This window comes from Chiloscyllium punctatum, chromosome 25 (genome assembly GCF_047496795.1).
Source record: "Chiloscyllium punctatum isolate Juve2018m chromosome 25, sChiPun1.3, whole genome shotgun sequence".
Classification (NCBI taxonomy): domain Eukaryota; kingdom Metazoa; phylum Chordata; class Chondrichthyes; order Orectolobiformes; family Hemiscylliidae; genus Chiloscyllium; species Chiloscyllium punctatum.
Genome location: NC_092763.1, coordinates 16,818,818 through 16,830,578, shown reverse-complemented (window position 1 = coordinate 16,830,578; position 11,761 = coordinate 16,818,818). Strand labels below are relative to the sequence as shown.

The 11,761-nt window shown below is 38.7% G+C and overlaps 1 protein-coding gene across 2 annotated transcripts in view; it reads left to right on the top strand.

Moving 5' to 3' along the window:
• The first annotated feature begins 404 nt into the window (after window positions 1-404).
• brwd3 (bromodomain and WD repeat domain containing 3) overlaps window positions 405-11,761 on the top strand; it is a 107,170-nt gene continuing 95,813 nt past the window's right edge. For both annotated transcript variants that reach the window (XR_011964079.1, XM_072594748.1), the window contains exons 1-8: window positions 405-569; window positions 694-752; window positions 858-887; window positions 1,073-1,132; window positions 7,091-7,241; window positions 9,004-9,102; window positions 9,937-10,097; window positions 11,273-11,494. Coding sequence is in view for 1 of the 2 variants with exons in the window: in XM_072594748.1 (XP_072450849.1) it covers window positions 521-569; window positions 694-752; window positions 858-887; window positions 1,073-1,132; window positions 7,091-7,241; window positions 9,004-9,102; window positions 9,937-10,097; window positions 11,273-11,494 (831 nt within the window). In the remaining variant the exon portion in view is untranslated. The remainder of the gene's footprint in view (window positions 570-693; window positions 753-857; window positions 888-1,072; window positions 1,133-7,090; window positions 7,242-9,003; window positions 9,103-9,936; window positions 10,098-11,272; window positions 11,495-11,761) is intronic.

The following is an 11,761-nucleotide window of genomic DNA, read 5'->3' as shown; positions in this document are numbered from 1 at the left end:
CACACAAGCCCCTCCCACCCGACCGACCTTCATTGGTTGGACCGTCACTTTAAAGACCCGCGGCGCCGCTTCCTATTTGTCCTTCCGACTGTCATTCATTCGCCGCTCGCGTCAGCGCGTTGCGTCCACTCGGTCCCCTACAGGTCTGACGGTGGAAAAATGTATCCCTCCGCCCAAACCCTTCCACAATCTCTTCATACCCAACAGCAAAACAGGGGTATCCTCACTTCTCTCTCTCCAGCGTAACCGTCGCTCGATCGGACCCTTGCCGGTGCGGCGGCGGAGCTGAATCAAAACAAAAGCAGGGAAGGGGAGAAGGCGGAAAGCCGTTGGGGGATTAGTTGACGGCGGCGGCGGAGGAGGAGGCTGGTGCGTGGGGGAGGAGGGAGGGTGGGTGTGATGCGGCCGCCGAGCCCTGAATGGCGACGGGGGCCGCGGAGACAGGCACCGAGGGACCGCCAGAGAGCAGCGCCTGAGCACCGCGGCCGCTGCTGACAACAACCCCGGCCAAAATAAAAACATGGACGGGAGGCGAACCGATCCCACCCGAGTCTCTCAGTTGGAGCAGGGTGGGTGCAAGCAGCGGCGATTTACAATTATTATTATTATTATTATTGTATGTGATGATCATTAGGAGCTGAGTTGTCTAATGGTTTTCTCTTTCTCACCTCCTCCTCCGGCGGCCGGGTGTAGAGCTGTATTACCTGATCGCCCGCTTCCTCCTGTCTGGACCCTGTCAGAAGTCGGCACGGGTGAGTGGATCGTGTTGTGTGGAAAGTGGCTGCTCTTTTTTTTTTAACGGATCTCTTATTTTTTCAAAAATAAAAATAATAATAACCTCCCTCTTTACTTCACAGATGCTGATCCAGGAGCTGGAGGAATATCAGGTAATTTTTTTTTCAAATTAAGGAAATTAACATTAGCTCCCACCCTCTTTCTCTCCACCCCCCTCCCCCTCATCCCCGCCCTCTCCGGCTAATTTTAATCTTCGGAGCCCAGTCCTCCACAATTCTTCTGTTTCTCCCTTTTCATTTTAGTTATATTGTCTCTTTTTTCTCTCTCTCTGTCTCAGTTGATGCCGAAGCGCCTGGATTGGGAAGGCAAGGAGCATCGTCGGAGTTTTGAGAGCCTGGTGAGACTTTAGGACCCCCCCCTACCCCCGAGGATAATTTACACACACACACACACACGCACAAACTTTTTTTCCTTATAAAAAATTCTCTCCTCTATTTTTCTCGGTCAAGTTGAATCTCCCGCAAAAAAAAAAGAGACACCCAAGCATCAACCCTGGAAATAGGAACTTAAACCCAACAAGGTTTTGAATGGTCACCGGGCCGGCCCTTGAGAGAGGGGTGGGGTAAATGTACCTCCCCTTTCTTAAATCGATAAGAAAGTCGCCGGATTAAAATAAGTGGTGATTTTTAATCGTGAAGGAGCCAAGCTCTTTTATTGTGTGTTTTTTTTTGTTAAGGGGGGGGCTTAGGAAGGTGGGGGTGTAGAGAAATGGACGTCCGCAGGCAGCTCGTCCAATCGAGGAGCGGCTCTCATCTGTTGCCTGGGCTGCCTGCAGTGTGACGCCGTCTCCCATTGGCCGGCTGCCGGCCGGCGCTTGATACAGGAAGCTGCTGTCGGGCACGTCTGCCAATTCATTAGCATTGCTTTATACTGACTGCACATAATAGACAGCTGGAATATCTTACAGCAATGACTGGGCCATTGTTTGCCATCTTTCTATTTTTTTTCCCCCCTCCCCATCTCCTTAATCTTCTCTTCTCTTCCCTCCCCCCCCCCCCCCCCCCCCACACTGATGATTTGCTGCATTGAAATTTGTGCTGCAACGCTTAAAATTATGTTCCTCTTTTAAAACCTTTTTGTTGTACCACTCATTGTTTCGGAAATAGATAATTGCTAGTACAGTATAGCTTGGAAACTATATCAAACATACTTGGAGGGGTATAGAAATTCTATTGCTTTTTGTTCTTATCCTGTTTCAGGTTTTCATAATAGCATTATTTTAATTGCAATATTGGCTGACATGCTTGCTTAGCCCTTTTTGGTTCTGTTGGACTATGTTTTTTTTCAGTAATTAATAATTTTGTTCAATAGCGATTTGTTTTCATGGCTTATTTAGCCATAAAATCACTCTTTCATTTTTATTGTATGGTGACAGAGAAATTTATTATTTGAATTCAATTGGTTTGGTGAGTTTTTTTTCAATTATTACATCTCTATTTCATAGTATAGTCAATTTCCTGTGCAACAGTTCCATGTTTTCAAACCAGACATGCTTAAGCAATTCAAACCCTTCAGTTTACATTTAAATAGTAAATATATTAGATTTCTTTGCAAGCATGTTTACACCTAAGGCTACTGAATGTGTGGTGGTTGTTAAGGCAAGAAATGAGTGACTGAAGAGAAGTTGTTTATCTGGATTTGAGAAAGTTGAGTGTTGTGGTTTGATCGAACAAAAGTTTAGTTTGGTCCTAACTGAAACAATTCCGGATTAGTGGTGCTGGAAGAGCAGCGTCCAAGAAGCAGTAAAATCGACGTTTCGGGCAAAAGCCATTTTACCTAGTTGATTTTAACCCTAACTGAAACAAGCTTGTTCGTGCATTTCTGACACGTTAAAGCCCTCTTTTGACCTTCCATGTGCTGGCCGGCATTGTTCTACTGGCAGTCTAGATTAGAGTGATGCTGGAAAAGCACAGCTGGTCAGGCAGCATCCGAGGAGCAAGAAAATCGACGTTTCGGGCATAGGCCCTTCATCAGGAATGAAGGCAGGGAGCCTCTGGGGTGGAGAGATCCCTGTCTTCATTCCTGATTAAGGGCTTTTGCCCGAAACGTCGATTTTTCCTGCTCCTTGGATGCTGCCTGACTGACTGTGCTTTTCCAGCACCATTCTAATCCAGATTCTGATTTCCAGCATCTACAGTCCTCACTTTTGCCTTGTTCTAATGGCAGTTTGGAGAGGTGAATGCTAAAGACAACTTGGGTACAGTGGAAGCTCTTCATTATGAAAATAAAACATGAGATAGTAGAGGGCATAGGTTTTTTTGAGACTTGATTACACGCCACTGTGACTGAGTCAATGTTTGAGATTTCTGACATACTGTGACCATGTAAGCCATCGAAGATTGATTGCAATAGGAATTGAATTCTTTTTGACACAAACTTAAAAATTTGGTTAGTGAATCATGAATGAGGTAATGTAACCAAACATCTCTTGTAAATTTTTTCTGAATTAGCAAAATCAAAATAGAAGAAAAATAATGTATTGAGGAAAATTATGAAAATATGCAATGTGCAAGTTGGAATTTGTTAAATGTTGTAGGTAACTATGTTTTTGGTTTTTAAGCTTGCAGAAAATTTTACACTTTGATGTTTGCATTCACAGTTGCTCCTAATGAGCTTGCTAATGTTCAACAATGAGAAACCATTGAATTGAAATATGGTTGCATGAATTTTATTTTTACATATAAACATCTGGTGAAAATTGATACAGACTGAGCTTTGTTTTTGTGCCCTTTTTCATATGTTAATATGGTTTATGATTTTGGTACAGCTTGTTAATTATCCAATAATTTTTGAGGCATGCTTTTCACTCCTTCTGAGAATGAGCTGACGAGTTAAAAGCAAGCATACTGGAAGGTTAAAGGGCAATTGATATAGGTGAAATAAATTTGAGAAGTAATTAAAATTTTGTATGCCCCCTGTTCTCTTGGTATGACCAAGGTGTTCATTGTATACTTTCCAAAATGCAAATTTTACAGGTTGGTTATAATATATTCTTAAGTTAACTTGTATTGGTTGACCAAGAAAAAAGTGACATATGAATCCAAATAGGTCAAGTCTGCAGTCTATTTTGTATTCATATATTTTGTGTGTAATTTTGAACCTTTTGAGCAATCTCTGATCAGAAATTGTGGCAGAATAGCTTACCTGCTTATGATTGAATTTGATAGTTACATATGGTTTGTTAATTCCTCTGGTTGTGATTTCATGATTCTGAATTTGGTACTCACATATTAATGCTGTAGTATAGTTGTAAAGATGACCACTGCCTTTTTGTGGCAACAGTTCTCAATTTTAAAATATGGGGCTGAGAAGTTTATGAACCCAGCGTTGATCTTAATCTGAAGGTTGCATTTTTTCCATAACTTGTAGGCCTTGATATGAAACTGAGATCTCTTCCTAAATGTTTACATTAATATGAAGAAACTGTACTCAATAGCATGTTTTAATTGGTGATCTGTACCTTTTTGTTCAATGCATGAATTTGTCTAAAAAGTAAAGTTTTGCTCAAAACAATGTAGGCCAGAACGCTCAACTTTAGCCCCTTTTGGAGGCTGGCAGAAAATCTGAAGGTGGAATAGTTTTTCTTTTTAATGTGTGGGCTGTCAGAACTTTTTGCTGTGTTTTAGCATCAGTTTTTGTTCTGATGTTGGCATTCTTTCAGTCTTTTAAAAAAAAACTTAATATCTTTAAAGATTCTTGTATTTGTGTGAAGCAATTTGGGATGCTTATCAATGTGAGAGCAGCATTATAACTCAAGGTAGATTTGAAATTTTGACTCTGAAAGGGAATTTCATATGACAGTGAAGACAGGATTATGCAAGGTTGCTTTCCCGCTTGCAACTGATGGTAGTACTGGACAAGTTATATCCCAGAGTAGGACCATGAGTTTTATTTTGTCATTTGTTTACTGTGGTGGTCAGTCACTGAAAACATTCTCCAGAGACTCTGTCTGTTTACCTTGTAACAAAAGGACATCAATATTTATTATGCCAAAAAAAAAGCCACAAACCTTGTTACATGATAGGAGTCTGATGAATGGTCACTCCTGTCTCAGGTAAAACTCCTTGTTCAGATGGCATGGCTGTAATCTGATTCGGTTTGGTAAGTTTCTGTGCTTTCTTTCCATGCTATTTTCTTTAGTTGATTTCAATTTACTGTGGCCCTTAAACATGCTACTAATTCACTATTTAACCTGTTCCTTCAATACATGTGTTTAACAGCATGCTATTCCTGGATCTTTCTTCTAATCAACATTGAGCATCTCCCCTTCCACCTGAGTGCTTTGGTGACTGTTAAACTAACAACATCTTTTGTTAATTTTTTGTCAGACTAAACAGGTTCCTGAATTGATCTACTTCTGGAACCTCTTTTCCGCTCCTCTTGAACCTTTTAATGCAATTTCCAGTCGGCAATCTCAAAGCATGTACATTTTGTGCAAGGTGAATTATAACTCTGTTGTAGGATGAAGCTACCATATTTCACCTGCATGATTGTATGTTTCTACCTACCCATTAAAAATAACTAATCTATTGGAACAATTTTCTTTGAGCCAATTATGTAGAACAGTTTTGTGTGTAACTTATATCCAAGTGAACTGCAGTAACATTTGTCAAGAGGAATTGTAGTGGATAGCATACATAGAACTTCCTTTGGATTTCAATGGGCTCCTCTGTCTTATGTTTTTAAATTGCTGATTGTGGATTTACTTGCAGAATAAGTTCTATTCTGATATTGGAATCAATTTTCTGTTGTGGTTTTGAGTCCACTGCATCCTATACTAAGTAAGCACAAATACATTTCTCTTAGAAAACATCTGTCCAGTGGCTTGGAACAAAATGAAACTCAGACTGAAAGGTTACTACTGAGCTGTGAATAAAGACTATTTTCTTCAAATTAATTCAATGTAACAGTTGTAAGTTCTGAAATCTAGGAATAAGGGGCAATTCAATATGCTGTTAAGTTCAGATCTTTATTTGCAACATTGTAAGTTTTTTTAGTCGAAAAACGAAAACGCTTGATATCCCATGGTTAGTTGCAATTTGATCCATATATTACATGAAACTACCTTGGTCTGTCAGTTTTAGTCCATTCTAAATGGATGCTACTCTGAAGGGCCTTAACCCTTAGCTGTGTATTGACCTACACAGTCATTCCAAAGGAAGTTGCACTGAAGGTTATTGTTCATATTAAAATATATAACTTTTGATCAAGTAAGGAAACCTTTCTTAATGACATTAACCTCTCAAAAGTTGCAGTCTAAAATTGACTGCTGCGTCAAATGAATGTTGTAATTCACTGTTAAGGGTGAACCTGGGAGGATTGATGTATAAATCAAATGCTTTCTTTTCCAAGTTTTTTTCCTTTTTCATTTTTTTTCATTTTAGTCATGCTAATATCTATACTAAGATATCATTTTGACTTATGTGGGTTTATTCCCTGGAGCAGGGCACAAATTTAATGTAACATTGTTGTTAAACTAATTGTTGATAGATTCATACTTCAAGTAGACAGTTGGGTTTATTGAGACATTAGGATGAGAGAGAAATGAGGGGCAAAATGTAGCCAATAGGAAAAGAGAAAATATTGGAGAAATTCAGCCTCTGGTGGAAAGAGAAACAGGTCATGTTACAAGTCTGAAATGAGTCGTCAGAACTGTTCTGTAGAGTCATCATCTTGAAATGTTAACTTTTTTTATTCACAGATGCTGTCAGTCCTGAGTTTCTCCAGCATTCTCTGTATTTATTTTAGATTTCTGGCATCTGCAGCCTTTTTTTTTGAGATATTGTTGATCATTAGATTAGATTACTTACAGTGTGGAAACAGGCCCTTCGGCCCAACAAGTCCACACCGACCCGCCGAAGCGTATACCACCCAGACCCATACTCCTACATTCACCCCTTCACCTAACATTAGGGACAATTTAGCATGGTCAATTCACCTAACCTGCACATTTTTGGATTGTGGGAGGAAACCGGAGCACCCGGAGGAAACCGACGCAGACACGGGGAGAATGTGCAAACTCCATATTGATGAAAAAATAAAACAATTTATTTGAACCCTTGAAATGTATTTACTGATCGTTCCATTCTAAAATTTGCTCAGTCCCTGCTTTGTATACCCTGAATAAGATATTTTTGAGAATTAGCTCAAGATGTGAAAAGCTTGCAAGTATTTGGAATACTTGCAAGTAATGTAGACTAAGTTATTTTGAATTTAGTTTTCTGTTTCTATAATTTGCTATGTGTTAAACCATTATTTGTCTAAATCTCTTTTCATGTAATTCAATTTGTTTTAGGTTTTAGCCAATAAACACGTGTCTTCAGATCACTTGCTGCAAATGTGTCAGAGAATTGGCCCACTTTTGGATAAAGAGATCCCGCCCAGTGTCCCTGGAGTGCAGACATTACTGGGAGTGGGACGGCAGTCATTATTGCGAACTACAAAAGGTACGTCAAATGGAAATTTCGTTCATGTACAGTTTTAGTGTTCTGATATTGAGTCTTAGCTTGTAACCAATTAATTGTGTCCAAGTTATTTTATGCAAAATCAGGTATTACTTAGCTAATCTTTACACTTTTATGGTCTTAAGGACTCAGTAAATTAATTGAAAAGATTCGTAAAATGAAAAATCAGAATTGGTGTAAGAATCCTCATTGACACATGAGTCATTTATTTTGTGATTGTTAGAGATGAAAAAATACTTTGTGCCATCTGACAAATTTATTAAAAATTGTCTTTTTTTTTCCCTTGTGTTATTAAAGTAGCTTCGACCTTAATATAGCAGGTCAGGCAGCATCTGAGGAACAGGAGAGTCGACGTTTTGGGCTAGATTGATTCATGATGAAGGGCTCCAGCTTGAAACATTGTTTCTCCTGCTCCTCGGATGCTGCCTGACCTGCTGTGTTTTTCCAGCAACACTTTTGACTCTGATCTTCAGAATCTGCAGACTGTACTTAATATAATTCACTCCTGTGCATTAATGTGGTACACTGTCATTTACATAAATGATTTGGATGCAAGCATAAGAGGTACAAGTTAGTAAGTTTGAAGATGACACCAAAATTGGAGTTGTAGTGGACAGCGAAGAGGGGAAGAAGGTTACCTCTGATTACAACAGGATCTGGACCAGATGGGCCAATGGGCTGAGAAGTGGCAGATGGAGTTTAATTCCGATAAATGCGAAGTGCTGCATTTTGGGAAAGCAAATCTTAGCAGGACTCTACACTTAATGGTAAGGTCCTAGGGAGTGTTGCTGAACAGAGACCTTGGAGTGCAGATTCATAGCTCCTTGAAAGTGGAGTCGCAGGTAGATAGGATAGTGAAGAAGGCGTTTGGTATGCTTTCATTTATTGGTCAGAGTATTGAGTACAGGAGTTGGGAAGTCCTGTTGCAGCTGTACAGGACATTGGTTAGGTCACTTTTGGAATATTGCGTGCAATTCTTTTCTCTTTCCTATCAGAAAGATGTTGTGAAACTTGAAAGGGTTCCAAAAAGACATACAAGGATATTGCCAGGGTTGGAGGATTTGAGCTATAGGGAGAGGCTGAACAGGCTGGGGCTGTTTTCCCTGGAGCGTCCGAGGCTGAGGAGTAGCCTTAGAGGTTTACAGAATTATGAGGGGCATGGATAGGATAAATAGACAGTCTTTTCCCTGGGGTCGGGGAGTCCAGAACTAGAGGGCATAGGTTTAGGGTGAGAGGGGAAAGATATAAACAAGACATAAGGGGCAACTTTTTCACGCAGAGGGTGGTATGTGTATGGAATGAGCTGCCAGAGGAAGTGGTGGAGGCTGACACATTTGCAACATTTAAAATGCATTTGGATGGGTATATGAATAGGAAGGGTTTGGAGAGGTGTGGGACTAGATTGGATTGGGATAGCTGGTCGGCATGGACAGTTTGGACTGAAGGGTCTGTTTCTATGTTGTTCACCTCTATTACTCTAGGTGAAATTATTTGAGTCTTGCAATATTAAATACAACCTCTGCTTAAAATTCTGGAAGTTGTTAACATTGGATTAAAAGCTGAGCGATATTAAATTTGTATACAATCTTTTATTTCAAAGATAAACCTGATTATAAAGCTTGTATCTTGTCCAAAGCTCCATTTAAGGGGAATGGTTAAGAACTATTGTCCAATTGTTTTTCATGTGTTTAGTACACAGGTTTTACTTCAATTCACCTGCTTCAGTTGTAATATTTTCTTGCAGATTGCAAACGTGTAGCATGGAAAGGCTCTGCCTTTGCTGCCCTTCATCGTGGCAGGCCACCAGAACCACCTGTGAATTATGGGAAGTCTCCAAATATCGGTAGGCCCAAAAAAGCAACAAATAAAGCTGTTTTAAAGCACTTCCAGGTTGATATGCTCATAATCTTTCAGTTTTTCAAGAAGTGATAGTTATGTGGTGATGAATTATGGAAAAACGAATGTAAAGCTATTGTTGGAGCAAGAGTGACAGTATTACTTGTGTTTTGTGTGCATTATGCAATACTTAATGTTCTTTGGCAAAATGTATGTATATAAACTAATGGATCTAAGATTCCAAATGTAATTGCTTTGCTTTCTAGGTTAGTTGGAGGTAATTATTTTTTAAGTTTCTCTGGTCACACCTTATGTTTTTAAAACTGCTGATCAATGTCTTCATGCTGCTAACAAAATTGTGAATAAAACTGCATTATAAATTGCATAATGGACATATGATAAGGAAAAAATGCAAACTAGATTTTGGTTAAATTTTAAAATAACATGCTTTATGTATATTTTATGTTCTCCTTTGTTTATTCACAAAGTAATTCTCAACAAAGTACTAAGAGAATGAAACTTTTAAAAAAAAAAGTGAAGCTATTTTAGTATTTTGCTCCTTATTTAAATTGCTAATAGATTATCGTTCAGATAATTTTGCCAAAGGTGTTTTCAGTTTTCTGGCTTTAAAGAAACTCCAAAAGCTCTAAAGAGCTCATTTAATTAACAAAACACGAGAGAATGGTAATTTAGTTTCATGGAAAAAGCATTAGCTAATGGAGGTTCATAGCACAATGAAGAGTGAACATCAGCCTTCCCACCTCCCCCAGCCCATTTAATTTGAGAAAATTATTGCATGCGACTCCATAGATATTCATCGTCTCACTATTTGGCATTTCAGTGAGCATCATCAATGCTAAGCAGTTAACAGGATGTGGACGTCGCAGCCATGTTTTCCCAGTTGTTGTGTACCAGCATGTGAAAATGTACAAAAGGATACTTGGGCATCTTTCCTCTGTGTACTGTGTAGCATTTGACCGTACAGGGAGGAGAATTTTCACGGTGAGAAGACCATCGAGTATTCGTGAGCAATAAATGATCGCGCTATATATATGCATTTTCATAGTAATTGTGTTATTCAGTGGAATGGTGTATTTCTGCATTGAATTGTTCAAGTTCAAAAATATTTGGAACTAAAGTTGTATAAATCTTTGTTATTTAAGTCGTAGATGCAATATATTGAATAAATTGTAGTTTTCTGAAGCGTAAACTATTATAATGTTGCTCATGATAGATTTGAGAATGCAGTGTTTTCTAAAAGTAGGTGGTATTGTATGTAATTCACCGTATATTATTCTCAAATCCATATGATATATATAGGGAGAGGCCCCAAGTTATGAATCATTCCTAGATCAGTTAGTGGTTAACTGTTGTGGTTCTGCTGAGATTTCTTTTGAGAAGCTGTAATATCCTCATGAAGCCATGCAGAAGTATTTTCTGTTGAATGTTTTCCTGTATGGTTGGAAATAATGTTTTCTTAAAATGTAAAAGGTTAATATTGTCCAAGGTATTGTGGATGCATGATTACTTTTAAAGTAGTCTGGCTCAATTCTATCATTCCACCAAGAACATAATGGAATTTTATACTACATGAAATGCTTGAGATTTTTTGCATTGCTCGCTTCCCTCTAAATGCATCTAAGGTGAGGGAGAAAGGAATGTACTGGGATGGTGAGATGAAGTAAAGCCATGAGGAGGCTTGGTGGAGCACAAAGATTGACATGTCTACCTTTTGTGCAGTATTACATCCTTTTGTATTGATAAATTTCTTTTTAATATGTAATACATTTATGAATGGACAAAATGAAAGTAGCAATTTTCCATTAATTTCTTTTGGCTACTCTCTGAAGAACAAAGGTGGAATTCGAGGTGTTTCCAATCTACCCACAAACCTCCTTTTGAGCCAACAGTAATTATAGTCTCCAATTGACTCACTGTTGACAGGGCGAATTAATATTAGATTCCATTTCAATTTATATTGCGGTATATATTCCTAATATTTAATGATCAATAACATTATATTCCTGTACTGTGTTTAAAAGCTTGACAATCCATACATTCATTTAGCATTAACCATAGATTACAAACCTTTCGAAGCTTGTGTTCAAACAAATTCACTTCAGATTTAAATTGTGTCTGACGTATACCATTATTTATATTTCCTATGCTGTTTCTAGGGTTCAGATGATTGCTTGGTGAAAATTTGGGCCACAGATGATGGACGACTCCTGTCAACTCTGCGTGGGCACTCGGCTGAGATCTCTGATATGGCTGTTAACTATGAGAATACACTGATTGCTGCAGGCAGCTGTGATAAAGTGATCCGTGTTTGGTGCTTGCGTACATGTGCTCCAGTTGCTGTGTTACAAGGGCATACAGGATCCATAACCTCTTTATTGGTAATGAAATTGTATTCTTGTTTCATTTCTATTTCTGAATGGCCTATTTGTGGGCGTATCAAAGTGTCTTGCAATGAAAAGTAAAATGAGTCAAAATAGGCATGTAGTGCATTTATTTTTATGATTCTTTAATAATATGCGTCAGGATTATAGGTTGATGCAACACAGAAGGAGACCATTCAACCTCTGGCACCTATGCTGGCTCTTTGAAAGAGCTATTGGAGGCTGAGGGGTGACCTTCATAAAGGCTTTAAATAGACAAGGTCT